At 32.5% G+C, this 14,421-nt stretch overlaps 2 protein-coding genes across 2 annotated transcripts; both read right to left on the bottom strand.

Annotated features, from left to right (window-relative positions):
- Nucleotides 1-3: 3 nt before the first annotated feature.
- LOC100776419 (serine hydroxymethyltransferase 7) lies at nt 4-4,431 on the bottom strand. The gene is made up of 4 exons (XM_003527873.5): nt 3,147-4,431; nt 2,046-2,448; nt 1,065-1,157; nt 4-537 (listed from the first exon to the last, which is right to left on the bottom strand). Exons 1-4 carry the CDS (start codon nt 4,071-4,073, stop codon nt 314-316), a joined length of 1,647 nt encoding a protein of 548 aa, XP_003527921.1. The 5' UTR covers nt 4,074-4,431; the 3' UTR covers nt 4-313.
- A 4,502-nt stretch (nt 4,432-8,933) lies between these two features.
- On the bottom strand, nt 8,934-12,420 carry LOC100809893 (protein GrpE). Its single transcript, XM_003526556.5, has 3 exons — nt 12,139-12,420; nt 11,183-11,695; nt 8,934-9,528 (listed from the first exon to the last, which is right to left on the bottom strand). Exons 1-3 carry the CDS (start codon nt 12,325-12,327, stop codon nt 9,319-9,321), a joined length of 912 nt encoding a protein of 303 aa, XP_003526604.3. The 5' UTR covers nt 12,328-12,420; the 3' UTR covers nt 8,934-9,318.
- Nucleotides 12,421-14,421: the final 2,001 nt, after the last annotated feature.

Consider the following 14,421-nt stretch of genomic DNA (forward strand, 5'->3'; position numbering starts at 1 on the left):
AAATTGCATGAAATAGTAACATTTGTATTCCTGGAGTTTCTTCAAAGGTAGCCACAAAAGTTGTGGTTGAAGAAAAGGGTATCAACCTTGAACAATTTTTACAATCTTCAAGGTCATCAATATGCGAAGTGTTGCTAAGTATGGTGTATATAGCTACTGCATGACGATTTGACTACCATTTGCATTCGTAATTTACATAAGCTAAGCTACCTAGTAGGGTGAAAGCCTATGGGTTACTATGCAAAAATAATTCAAAATGATGGTAAGCTAAGACGCATCATGATGATGCAATAGATGTTTACACTTTCAATTATCAAATATCGAATCCTGGCATTGCAAACTGAGAACTGAATGTCTCAACCCGATTTCTGAGTTCAGAAATATCTTTGTTATTCTGAAGACCCTTGAGGAAATCTTTGCATGACTTCCCATGCTCCCTTTGCACAATGCTGGTAATCTGAGCTGCCCTAAGAAGAAAATCAGCTATGGTTTCAAAATCTTCCTCTAAACAGCCTCTAGATGTCATTGCAGGAGTACCTGAATAACAATGAAATAAATCAACGTATGAGAACCAGAACAAAACATAATGGAGAAGACTCCACAGTAATTTGATTTAACATGGAATACAATTGGCTTGAAATACAAAAGAATATAAATGTGACTTAAAAAATGCACAATCGTTTATGCTCAACTGCACAAGGAAATGCTAGTCTGTAAGCATATGATAAATACACATTTCTTTCTTTCCACCAATCAAATTCTCTAGAAAATAGGACTTCTGAGGACCATTTAGTAAATATGTGGAAGTTGGAGCTATAACATGAATTGATTATAATTTAAGAGTTCTGATCAAAGACTTGCTGCTTAAAAACAATCATAAGCCAAGCAACAAGCACGGACGCTTAAATGTTAAACTAAATGATAATGCAAACATACGATATTTGCTGCACTAGCAATCATATTCAACAGGAGAAATTAAGTAGATTGAAATTGGAACTTTAGTACTATACTAGCAGTCTAATAGTAATACCACACTTAAGTCGTACTATATGAGAGTTACTCACCAATTCTCACTCCTCCAGGAGAAATCGAACCATAAATGGCACATTTATTGAGAGTGATGTGACACGCCTCACAGACCTTTTCATAGTTTCTGTCTGTAATACACAACAAAATTATAGAGAGCATGTTCATGTCAATTTCAAGGACATAATTTATAAGAGAAGGGAAAAGGAGTGTGCAGAATCATGAGTAGCACGCACAGCACATGCATAATGGTGTTTAAATTTTCAAATAACCATCAAAACTATATATTCTTTGCCATCTTTACTAACTCAAAATTCAAAACAATAGAGCCTAATACTTCATTTCTATTTCTTCTCTTCTTTTCTTTCACCCTGTCCCTTACTAGGAATGGATCTCAAACACATACCAAGTCATGTTTAAATATTGTTTTCATATCTCTCGACATAAATAGTAGATAGTTAAAACTTGAAATGATACGATCCATTCCTGTCACTTATTTATCTCTCGTTCAGATTACTCAAATCTTGTATACCAAACTTCATAATCAGAGGAGCTTCAACAATACATACATAGAGTTACAGGGGGAATTTCAAAACTAAATGATAAAAGGTAATTAAACTAAACACATTTGATTTTACATCTTCTGTGATTTTATAAGAAAAAAAAATTGAAATTAAGCTTAACTTGCATAGAAGTGCATAAAAAGTCCAATTAGAATGAGCATAAAATTTTAATTTGTTAGGGACAAAATCATAAAATTTTAATTAAGCTTAACTTGCATAGTGCACAACAAGTTCAATTAGAATGAGCATAAAATTTTAATTTGTTAGGGACAAAATCATAAAATTTAAGCCACTTCTGTACTAGAATCATTTCCCATCTCCAGACACCAAATAATAACTCATTATTATTAACAGGAAAAAACATATTCATTTCAAATTCAGTTGTAATTTTAACATACATTTGCAAAAAAAAGAGAGGGGGGAGGGGGGGGGGGGGAGGTTGACTGAAGAAATTACCAATTAAGCCAAGTGCTGTTAGATCCCACAGCAAAAGATGATTGTCGGTCCCATCAGTCACCAATTTGAAATTTCTTCTCAACAAGGCAGATGCTAATGCCTGTGCATTTCTCTTCACCTGCTGCATGTATGCTTTGTACTCTGGAGTTGCAACTTGTTTTAAAGCTATGGCAAGAGCAGCAATATGATTATTGTGGGGGCCTCCTTGTAATGATGGATACAAAGCAAAGTTTATTTTCTCCTCAAAATCATAATTACTATCATCTCCATGATTATGAACAAAACCTTGCTTCCTTAGTTTTATTCCCCTTCTATAAAAGATGATACCTCCCCTTGGACCTCGGAGACTTTTGTGAGTGGTTGAGGTAACAATATCACAGTAATCAAATGGACTAGCTACTTCCTGTAAAAACCACCGTTAATATACTTAAAAAACATATTTAGACATGCAGTGGAAAATTAAAACCTTTTGCAAAGGACCAAACAAATAAAGGGAGCAGCAAATTTGGTTCACAACCATTTACTAGAAATGAAGGAATGCCAAAATTGTACCAGAGTTGAAACACATATGACGTTTCTTCAATTAAATATATTTTATATGAGAAAAACTATACCAAATTAGTATGCACTCTAAATGATAAAGCAAGATTACAATTGTTTAATTAAAAAATCAACCATTGAGATCTTATCAACATCATAGTCATTATTATATTAGCATGTATTTAATCACAATCTAAATTGTTGATTTTCTAAACAACACTTACAACTGCTTTTATCTTCTAAACTACACTCACTCAATCCATTATTAGTAAAAAATAAAAAAAATTGTACGAAAGTCCTGTTTGGATAAGCTTCTCCATAAACACTTATATGAGAAAAATATCCAAACATTAAATCCATGACTAGTATGTGCTATGCTAATGGTTAAATTATCTACAGACAGAGATGACTAGTATGTGCTATAGCTAAAGGTTAAATTATCTACAGGCAGAGGTGAAAGGTTCAAATCCTCCTAGCTGATACTTCTAGCAAAACTAATATTTGTGGATAACATAATTTGAACAGAAACAAGAGAAGAGACAGAAATCAAATCAAAATCACCTTAGCCGCCACAAGACCACTGATATGAGCCATGTCACACATCAACACCGCGCCACACTTATCAGCAGCCTGTCTGAACCTCGCGTAATCCCATTCTCTGGGATACGAACTCCCACCACAGATAAGTATTTTGGGCCTAAAATCCATCGCTTTCTCCTCAAGCTTATCATAGTCTATGTAACCACTCTGCGGGTTAACCTTATAAGGCAAAGTCTCGAAGAAAATAGAAGCAGCAGAAACCTTCTTCCCACCAAGAGTATAATAACCATGACTCAAATGCCCCCCAGAAGGCGAATCAAGACCCATGATCCTATCCCCAGGGTGCAAAATCCCGGTGTACACAGCGAAATTAGCAGAAGTACAAGAATAAGGTTGAACATTAACGCCCCAATTGTTGGGGTGAAGATCAAAAGCCAACAACGCACGCTGGCAACATAGAAACTCGATTTCATCAATGTATTGATTACCAGTGTAGTACTTAGCACCAGGCATTCCCTCGGAGTATTTGTTGCTTAAATGGCTTCCCAAAGCTTCCATCACTGCTCTGCACACGAAGTTTTCGGAAGCAATTAACTCAATTCCCTTGAATTGTCTTCGTTTTTCCTTCTGCATGATATCGAAAATCTCGGGGTCTGCAACGCCCAGTGGCTGGTTCCACCACCCCACTGAGGAATCCACGGCCACGCGCTTTGAAGGGAAACAGGGTTGTTGTTGGTGTCCCTCTATCTTCCTCTTCACGCGCTGGTCCATGAAGTTAATCGTTTCACCACCGTCTTCGTCTTCTTTTTCTTCTTCTTGTTGCTCTTCCTTTTTGGGGTGTCTTTCGTTGAATAAACGCCACGGAACAGAGGTGGTGTCACTGAGTGGAGCCGCGGGTGATGAGAGAGTGGCGCTTAACCCGAGAGAGAGACCCGGTTGGGAGTCCATGGGTTCAACCCGAAATGGGAAAGGTGAAAGTTTGCGTTTTGACGGGAATTGAGGAAATGGGTAAGTGCAGCAACAACAAGAGGAAAAGGGGAACAGAGAAACAGAGAGAACAGGGGAATGATGAAGAAGGTGTTGGGGTAGAAAGAGAATACGTGTGAAAAGAGGGAAAGAGAAGAGTGAGAAAGGGGTGAGTGAATAGAAGAAAGAAAGAAAGGTAGATAAAGAAGGGAAGGTGGATGAACCTGGATGTGATTAAAGGAGAGAGCAGAGTGTAGATGGCGTGAAGGCTATGTATGAATCTTCTTGTAGTATATGCCCACGCCAGACTAGAGCAATGAATGAATTCAACGTGGAAAAGGAAAGTTGCTGTGGTGCTATAAATTCTAAAAAAGACACATTAACCTTAATTAACTGTCTACTACTTAATTAGTAACACTATTTTATGGGAATATGTGATAGGACCACCTGGATGGAATGAGGTCTAGGTTCACTTTGAGATCTCTAGTTGCAATTCTTGGTCAACGATTTACTACAACATTCAACATTGTCCCCAAAATTATTTTTGTTTTTAATGTTTCGTTACTTTCCGTTTCCATTTTTTGTGTCTAATTAAATGTGAACCATTGGCTTTAAAGAATCTTATTATGCCTAGCTGTCCATGCAAATGACATCTGTTTAGGGAACAATTCTAATAACTTGGCTATGTTGAAGTTGACATAATTAAATGATGTATGGCTGCTAAGGGTTTTGTTCTATTAACCAGTGATTAAAAAAGACTGATATAAATAATATTTCGTATTTTATAAAAAAAATTCTAATTATTTGAAATATATTTTAGTAAAACATCGGTATTATATTTTAAATGTATCAAATATACTTTTTGATAAATATATTTATGTTTATTTTATTAACTAATACTCCATGAAATTAAAAATGATCCTTATCACTTTTAGTTTTTTTAAGTTGCTGATCAATCTTTGTTTTTAGTTAATTTTTCGTGCACACATTTTTATGTTTGTCATTAAATAAATTTTGTTGAATGAAGATGTAATAATTACATAACAATTATGTAATTTGACATATATTAGTCTTCAAGTCAAGTTTGAAATATATTGTTTTTTTCATTGTGGCACAATGTCAATTAAGGATACCACACTTTATCAATCATTTTGGGATATCTCACCTAAAAACTAAACCTAAAGGAAAACACTAACCAAGTTTCCCTTGTTAAAATTGACATTATACAATAGTGAAAAAAACTCTCCTTAGAACACGTTAACACCAAAGAAATTTAAGACATTGTTCTTGATATTAGTACAACTTTCTTTCTGTGTGTTTGGAGTAAAGTTATGAACACACATAGTATATCTTATTTTTTACGTCAAATTAACTCAGAAACGTGAAACTATGCATAGTAGCTTTTGGTTAGACACGAATCTACTATTGTACAACATGGAACTAAACACCCACTTTATAGATGTAGATCTATTATTGCATAACGTGGAACCATAGAGTTAAGAATGTATATATACATAAAGAGTATTCAACCTGCTATACTATTTAGGCTCGCTCTTTTAACCCGCTAGCCCTTTAAAAGAAAAAGTAAGTAAATGACAATAAAAGATTAGTATAAGGTTGCGGATTTTCATTTCATTTTAGAATAAAAGTGGTATCGAGCTTAGAACTCAAAGCTTTTAGGTTAGGAGATTATTAATGAAGATAAATGTGCTTCTCTTATATTTTCTATTGTTGCTGCTAATATTGAAAACAAAGCAGTTAGATTAGTTAAATTAATTCATCTAATTAGTCTTTTTTTTGTACCAAAATAAAAGTAGTTAGATGAAATAATGCAATTAAAACTATTAGGTAAACCAAAAAAAGAGAGAAAAGAATACTAGCTAACAAGAATCTAAAACTACTTTTTGATAATATTTATAGTTTTTTTTTAGGCAAGTCAATTTGTCTATCCTTCCATAAAAACGGAACAAACTAAAATTTTCAACCTACATTAGCCATTTTTTTTAATAAGTTTGATAAGTCTTGTGGTGTGTAAACTTTGGTGCTCTCTTTATCATTTCTCTATCTTTATTTGTTTAATCAACAAACAAGGATAGATTGATTGTGAAGTTTTTCTTTTGTATAAAAGATTCTTAAATCCTTAAAAAAACTCTTAAAGGTTTTTTATCAATCGTTTTTATGTGTTGGATTGTTTTAATTAAAAACATAATTCAATTTCCTTTTTTCTCCCTGTCTTTTTTATTATTATTATCCTCCACGAACGACAATATGAATTAATCTGTGTAAGATTATTATAGGCATAAAACTCTCTTTTTGATTATTTAACTCAAAATTACTTTATTAAACTTTAAAATCACGTCAATTGATTAGCATGCTCTATAGTTGACTCTAGGAAAATGTTTGTTTCACAATATTTTCTTATGTTTTTTAAAATATGAAGTTGAGAATATTTATTCTCTATATATATATATATATATATATATATATATATATATATATATATATATATATATATATATATATATATATATATATATATATATATATATATATATATATATATATATATATTCTCATGTTTATACAGCTTTTATTTTCATACGTACTAAGAGGTGAAAAAGTTATATTCCCATGAAAACTTGAGAAGTTATTTTCTAAGCCCATTTATTCATTCATTTACGAAATTGTCAAAATGAAAATCGTTATGTTAGTTGGGCCATAGATGAAATTATCCAGACATTGTCCAAAAGTAGATGAAATTAGGTATATATATATGAAATCGACAATGAATCGTTGTGAAGACGTCCTTGTCATTTTCGCCTTCTCTTTCTTTTCGTGGTTTCATTGTTGTCCTCTCTTAATTTGTTTGTTCTCCATTTGTGCGTTAATTGTTAATATCTTTCTCTGATTCTCGCCATCATGGATCACATTTTTTAATTCATCCGATTTCCATCACTGCGTCAGCATCCATAGATTTGTCATGTGATAATACGAATCGCGGCATTCGATTTGTGTGTGGTTCGTTATTACTTATTGGCATGCAAGCCTGTCCCTACTTCACGTGCTTTTTTCAGTGCAAGAGATTTTCTGTCTTAGTGCGTCAAAATGAAGTAGCTTCTGATTTCTACGTTTCGTATGAGCAATTTTGCATGTGGAAAGTGGAATGCAGAACCAAACAGACACTTGGAACTTGGAAGTTGGGAAGTAACCTCTCCAATTCAATTCATGCTGCCAGCTGTATGCTCCTATAAAATTCCTTAATATTTTTGTTAGTTTAAAATATTTTCCAACTCCAACAGACCAACACGATGATTGCTCGTCATTTTCCCCAAGTTGTTTGAGGAAATCTATATGAAAAGGCAGTGCTCCCAAACAAATGTCCTATCTATATTACATAAAACATCATTGAGGTAACTGAGGAGAGAAAACTATAGTTTCACAATATTTCAGTTATAGTCAATTACAATACCACAAAAGACACAACTAAGAGTAAGTTGCTTATTTTATTTTGTTTTAATCATTTGGTTCATCAACTGAAAGAAGTTTTCATTAATTTAAAATTCAGTCGGAAGATAAGTAAAGTCTAACAAATAATTATTTCAACCAAAAATGGAACTCAAGTAATATTCAAACTATTTAACCTTAATTTCAATACATTAATCATTTATGCTCAATCACTTAATTAGAGTAAGTTGTTTATATGCTTGGTATGAAGCTCTCCCCTCAAAATTGATATGTCAATATTTATTTAAGATTCTACAACGTGAAGATTATTTGTTATTAAAAAATGAGTAAATTAGAAAAAATTTCACTTATTACATTTAACATCCCTTCATTTTATGACCCTACAAAAAAAACCTTTGATTGCCTCATACAATGGAGACACCCCTTCCCTCCACTCACATCCTTGTATTTTATGCAAATTGCCCTTGTTTCTCCTTTGTTAATTTTATTTTTTTTGTTTTAATTTGTGCTATCAAATAACAACGTTAACCGGTGATATAACAACGAAATTAATAACCTAATGACTTGACACTTCATCAAGAAGTATGAAATCACGCATAATTTTTTCGGTTAACTTTGTTTTTAATTGCTTGTCAAGTTGACTGACATCATCAACTACTCTCTCCACATATGAGAAATTAAAACATAATTTATCCAACAAAAAAAATAATACAAAACTATCCGTTAGACTGTCAATCTCGTTGTTAACACTGTTATTTAAAAATAAGAACTAATACAAGAGGAAAAAAAAAGACATCAAACGCAATCCACACAAAAATACAGGAGGTGCAAATGGAGAAGAGAGGGTTTCACAATAAATTAAGAATTTTTTTTTAGAATTAACTATTGGCTATAATAAGTGAAAACCTAAAGAGGTCCATGTAATTTTCTATTAAAAAATGTCATCGCTTGATTATACCGTACAACTTAATGGCAACTATATAAGAATTTAATCAATATTTTATCTATGATAATATACACACATATCAGAGATGCAAACATCAAAGTAGGGACGGTAAGAACCAAATCAAAATTGTCTTGTGAAAATATCACACATAATACCAAAAAACCAGGAACAATAATATGATCCAGTGAAAATATGATTCCCCATATCATCTTCACACGCCAATGATAAAATGAATCTAATACCAATACTGAGTTATAGATTGGTTTGCTTGACTATAAATAAAATCAATAGTTGTCATTAACAAGTTCTACTCTGTAATTTTATTCAGTATTGCCTCATGGTTTCATGATAAGATTTTGCTAGAGAACAGTAGAGCGTTCCAACGCAATGCATATAACAGTTATCAGGCTCCATGTGAGCTTTCACTAATAGAATTCAAACTGTAGTTAATTTTTTATTGGCTACTAGGCATTTCTGCAGTCGAGCTTTCTCTAGTATTTCCCTTTGTTAAGCATTGAGACAAGGAACAATAATGCCAACAAAGTCCGAGAATGAACATTCTAAGCTTTGGTAAAAAAAAAAATGGATTGCAAAAGAAATCACCATTCTCTCATGAACAAAAGTAATTCCCTTTGTCATGATGAAGCAAAAAATTGTAGTGCGGCGGGACACAAGTTAAAATTGGTGAGGTCCATACTACAAGAGACTATACTCACCTCAGGCCAAAATACCAAACTAGAAGAATTTCAAGTTGACCAATGACAAGATATCAGGTATGCAGGTGGAACTGGATTTTTAATGAACAAGTTCAAGAGACTATCTTTCATCTATTCCAGCAGCTGTTGAAGGTTGCTCCACAGACTTGTCAGGAGACACGGGAGATTTCTTATTTCCAGGACCTAAGGAAACCTTGACAAGGGCTGGCCTTAGAACTCGATCTCTGAGCAAGAAACCACGTCGGGATTCTTTAATTATAATCCCTTTTTTGAACTCTGTGGACTCCTCACGTGCAACGGCTTCATGTTGCTACAACAAAAGCAGATTAAACATTAGCCAAGTGTATAACTTTTTCTAAGGTATCATCAAATGTGCCTTCAACAAGCAGAAACAATGTCCACATTTTAGTTTCAAGCATATCTTGCAATGAAAATTCTTTAAGATGGGTAAAATAAGCGGGCATCCTGACAATCAGACAAGGGAAACCTATCAATAAAATAATATTTCACTTGTAGAGCAATAAATAATAGGGATAATATTTTCACTTAGTAGAGCACTTACACCTTTCCTGCCTACTTTATACATTATTTTTACACGTCAACACCTATTATTTTTAAAATATTACACATATCTCCCATGTTTTCTTGTATGAATCATGCCCATAATATCCTTAAAATAAAAAATAACAAAGCAAAAGACATGTAAAGGAAGGTAAGTGTAATTGAGATAATCAAGGAGTCCAAGTGTAATAAACACTAACCTCAAGGGAGGTCAGTGTAGTTACCAGTAGTAAATAATATGTTTAAAGTTCAACCTGTGTTCCTTTACCACAAGAGTAATAAGGAGCTATTGTAGTCTTTAGGAATGTAATAGGACAATCAAGACAAGAATCACACTAGCCATAAAAAAATTAATAGAAAAAACTAAGGGCCTGTTTAATTCCCTTCTCAGCTATTTTTGTGTTTTAAAACTGTTTTTTCTAAAACAATTTCACACTACTCAGCAATTAATTTCCTATTCAAAATCTACACAGTTTTAAAATTGTTTCCAAAACTAGTGTTTTAAAAACAAAAAAAAAAAACAGAAATAAATAGATGTTATCACATCCTTTTTTTCTATTTGTTCAATTGTTCAGGAGTTGAGACACTTTTGAAAAACAGAAATGTGCTCAAGGAACAAACAAATTTTAGAAAACAGAAAACTGTTTTTGAAAACAGTAAACAAACAAGGCCTAAAACTCTAATTTGTAAATTTGGTTTCGGCCTGACCTCAAGGCATTAGAACAAATTTATAGAAGTCCTGTTACTCAACAATGATTTTCACTAACAAAACTTATAACCCCACTATTTATATATCCTATGCTTATTATCAATTCTTATCTTGTTAGGTGTGCAAGACAAACTCTTTTGTCCAATTAATAGGATAGTATAAAGCCAATTAAGACAGTAAATTTGTAATTGTCAATTTGTTTTAATAGTTAGTGGTAAAGTAACAAGACTTAATGTAATGTAGTGTTTCACCTATATGGTGTGGATATATAATCTAGTATAAATAAACTGAGCCTTCGTCAATTTCATTATTCTGCTCATTGTTTTAATGATTATTTTATCTAATTTCAATTCCTACTCAAAACTGCTTTTTCTTTATTATTTGCACTAAATAATGTAGTTAAATAACTGTTATAGCACCGCCATGACACATTAACCTTTTAGCCCTCCCCCATAGGCAATTTGTGTTGTGAAGGGAGGCCTGTTGTGACGGAGCCATAAGCCACAGTGGCACGTTTATATGGCGAAATTTTGGCCTTCAGCCATCCACCATGGATCACCATTGTACTCAAATTATTTTCTATAAAGAGTCAGAATAAAATTTGTTGGATTTGACACCCATCAAGTACCAATTCAAAACAAAAGGGAAGATATTCCACATATAAGATCTAAAGGTATTTGTAAATTTAACTTACCAAGGGATTAAACGGCTTGCCCACTGTTGCTACCACTGAAACATTATGATTCCTCAGAACCTCTACAAATTGTTTGTAAATACCTTGATAGCTAACACCAATTTTCTTCTCTTTCTCTGTTGCTGCTTTAATTTGCTGTTGGGTTCTCTCAAAATTGTCGACCATCAACAAAAGCTTTTCAATGACTTGTTGCTGGGCATCGGATTGGATGTTAAGTCTCTCTTTGTCAGTCCTTTTCCTAAAATTATCAAAATCAGCTTGTAAACGAAGATAACTCTTCTTGGAAGCAGCTTTGTCTGCCGATAAACTTGATAATTTCTGAATCAATTTATTTTTCCTATTTGCTATTGAATATATCCCCTCTTCAATCTGAGCTACGGTATTTTGGTCGCCATTAAAAAAGGCTTCCTTGTATGCTTCAAGGAGGATCATTAAACTAGGTACTTGTTTTTTATCTTCATCATCATTTGTCCCTCTTACATCATTCTGGGTCTCCTCTGTTTCATCATTTGTCTATGGAAGAGAGGGAGAAGATTAATCTAGGCATATAAATACATAATGCAGGAACATCTAGTGAAACAAAAATAACCTAGTGCACCTTAAAACAACAAACATCATGAGAACTAGTAATTCGACTACAGGCAGTGTTGATACGGAAGAATAAAATGTGTAACAAATAAATAAATAAAAAACGAATCTAAAGGCTTCAAATTTATTTAAGTAATGAAATTATGATATCACTTGTCAGTATAAGAAGGCAAAAATGAAATATTGAGGATTCAATATATCTATTATCACAAGGTAGCAAAGGAAAATAGTACTAGCCATAGTTATAAACTTGAAACAAATCCAAGATGCAGTAAATATATTGTTTAGGGAAATTAGAACAATTAGTTATCAAGAATGAAAAAAATTATAAGATTTGAATGACAAATAAAAAAATAGTGAGAGCGTACAGTTGGAGGGAAATCTTGGGAAGACTTCAATTGGGTTCTTCGATTGACTGAGGAAATTAGGGGGCGCGGAAACCCGCGAGATGGAAAAGATAAGATTTGGGGTTTTAGGGTTTGAAAGGGCTTTGAAGAGAAGGGAGTAGAACAAGGACAAGAACCCAACAGAGATTGGTTGGAAAGAAAAGTAGCCATCGTTTGCTTCTCTTCTCTCGTTCGTGCGAAGGTAACAAAGAGATATAATGTGTGTTGGTCGTTTATTTGTGTGGTTTGGTTTGTGAGTTTGTCCATCTTTCCGGTTTTGATTGGTGTGAAGAAGAAAAAAAGGTAAAGTATTTTTTTCTACAAAATTTTCCATTTTTATTTTAATTCTCTATAATAAAAAAAATTGTCTTCCTCCTTATAATTTGAAAATACTCCCTTCTTAACTTCAAAATGCAATTTATTAAAGGTTAATTTTTTTGGTAAGGGAATCATTAAATGTTAATTATAACTACTTTGAGGTGAAATGTTTTTTTTTCTTTTTCACAATATATTATTCTTGGAAATAAATAGCTTTTTCACTGGTTTCATTTTATATTCTTAATTTATTTTATTGTAAACTCTATTTATGAAATATTACTCATTTCCTAAGTAAATGTCATTGGATGAAAAAATATTCCTCAATAGTGCCCCTTTGAACTTAAGTATATGAAGAAGAAAAAATTGACTAAAAATAAGTAAAGTTAAATTTTTAATTATTTTGACCTGATATTATTTTTAAAATATTTTTCAATTAATTATAATTTTAATAGCTCATTTTTATTCTCAATATGAAGTTGAATGAAGGACACTTAAAAAAAATATTTTTTAAATGTCAAAATTAAATGACATTGACAAACTTTCTTGAACTCCATGTAGTTAAAACCTTCATCGCTTACAATATTATTCCCTTTGGTCTCTGTTATAAGAAAAATATAAATACTTCATGTTTATTAAGAAAATTAATTAATTTCATTAAATTGTCATTTCCAATTCAAAAATAAACATTTTTCCTAAATTATCTTTTACTAGAATTTGATATAAAGTAAAAAAATAAATCATTGACTTTATTAAATGAAAGGTATTTTAAAGATAGTGTCATTAAATAAAATACAGATAATTTAGATTTTATTTATATTTGAGAAAAACAATAAGGAGTAGTTCCTTAGTAAGGTGGCATTAAATGCAATAATGCATAACCCAGTATAGCAACTAGGTGACGCATTGTCTAGAAAATGCTTTTATTTTGACGCAACACTTCATTTTTTAGTTTGTATGACACCAAAAAAAAAAAAAAAAAAACCTTTGCAACACCCTCCCTCTTAACCAATAAGGCAATGACACCGCAGAAATGATGTGGGAAATAAGATGCTAGAGTTTGTTTGGATACAAGTTTTGAAGTGCTCTTGAGAGTTTTCCGGAAAAAACTCTATATTTGCATTAGAGAAACTCAAATGCACTTCTCACATGTATCCAAGCATACCTTAGTAAAAGTTAAGACCACAAAATATGCCTTAAACATACAATGGCACCGTCATACACTTAACCAAATAAAAGAAGCTGCATTTAGAAATATCATAAATTGTAAGATATTAGCATAATTTGTTTGGCCCAAATATTACGGAGTTGGTTTAGATCCAAGTTTCATGAAACAAAAAAAGAAAACGGTACACTAGTGGGTCAAAAGGGTGGTCAGCCTCCAGCCTGTTTGAAGTACCTACCTGCATGAAAAGCAACCAAAGTTAATCAAAACATGAAATTTAGTCACATAATCATGAAATGCCTTTAAATCAAACAGCAAATCAAGCTAACCCGTGTAAGCTGTTCAAATTATATAAAGACACTCCCTTGAGGAGCAAGAGTTACAAATTCCCCTTTTTAGCCATTGAATTTTCATGCTATAAGGAGCACCTTTTATCCTCCCCAACAAAGTTCTGGATAATCAAAACAAACATTCATCTATTATTTTGTATTTATGCTAGTTTCGAAAAGATAATCCATCCTACTCACACAACCATAACTTTTCAGTGTCCACCTAGTCAGTTCGTCATCAATTTATGGTATACTAGTTTTGGCTGTGAGATGCATTGTTGTCATAAATGATTTAGAACATGGATTAAAAGTTTCTTTTCAACAATCAGCAAACAGGTCAACAATGAACATATGTTTGGGAAGTTAGACCAGTCACCGGCCTGCCATGCCCATGATGCAATAACATCTGATCATCTAAATTAAATATGACGTAATGCCATAATCTAAATAAGGAAG

This window comes from Glycine max, chromosome 6, assembly GCF_000004515.6.
Source record: "Glycine max cultivar Williams 82 chromosome 6, Glycine_max_v4.0, whole genome shotgun sequence".
Classification (NCBI taxonomy): Eukaryota; Viridiplantae; Streptophyta; class Magnoliopsida; order Fabales; family Fabaceae; genus Glycine; species Glycine max.

Bases quoted from the DNA above. Each gene is read 5' to 3' on its own strand.
- LOC100776419 (XM_003527873.5), bottom strand. From the start codon at position 4,073: ATGGACTCCCAACCGGGTCTCTCTCTCGGGTTAAGCGCCACTCTCTCA. The intron at 2,449-3,146 runs GTGATTTTGATT...TGGTTTTTACAG, and splicing joins GTGGTCTTGTGGCGGCTAAG to GAAGTAGCTAGTCCATTTGA. The intron at 1,158-2,045 runs GTAATTTCTTCA...TGTGTATTACAG, and splicing joins AACAGCACTTGGCTTAATTG to ACAGAAACTATGAAAAGGTC.
- LOC100809893 (XM_003526556.5), bottom strand. From the start codon at position 12,327: ATGGCTACTTTTCTTTCCAACCAATCTCTGTTGGGTTCTTGTCCTTGT. The intron at 11,696-12,138 runs GTACGCTCTCAC...TCTCTTCCATAG, and splicing joins CCCAAGATTTCCCTCCAACT to ACAAATGATGAAACAGAGGA. The intron at 9,529-11,182 runs GTAAGTTAAATT...CTTTTGTTGTAG, and splicing joins GCAAGCCGTTTAATCCCTTG to CAACATGAAGCCGTTGCACG.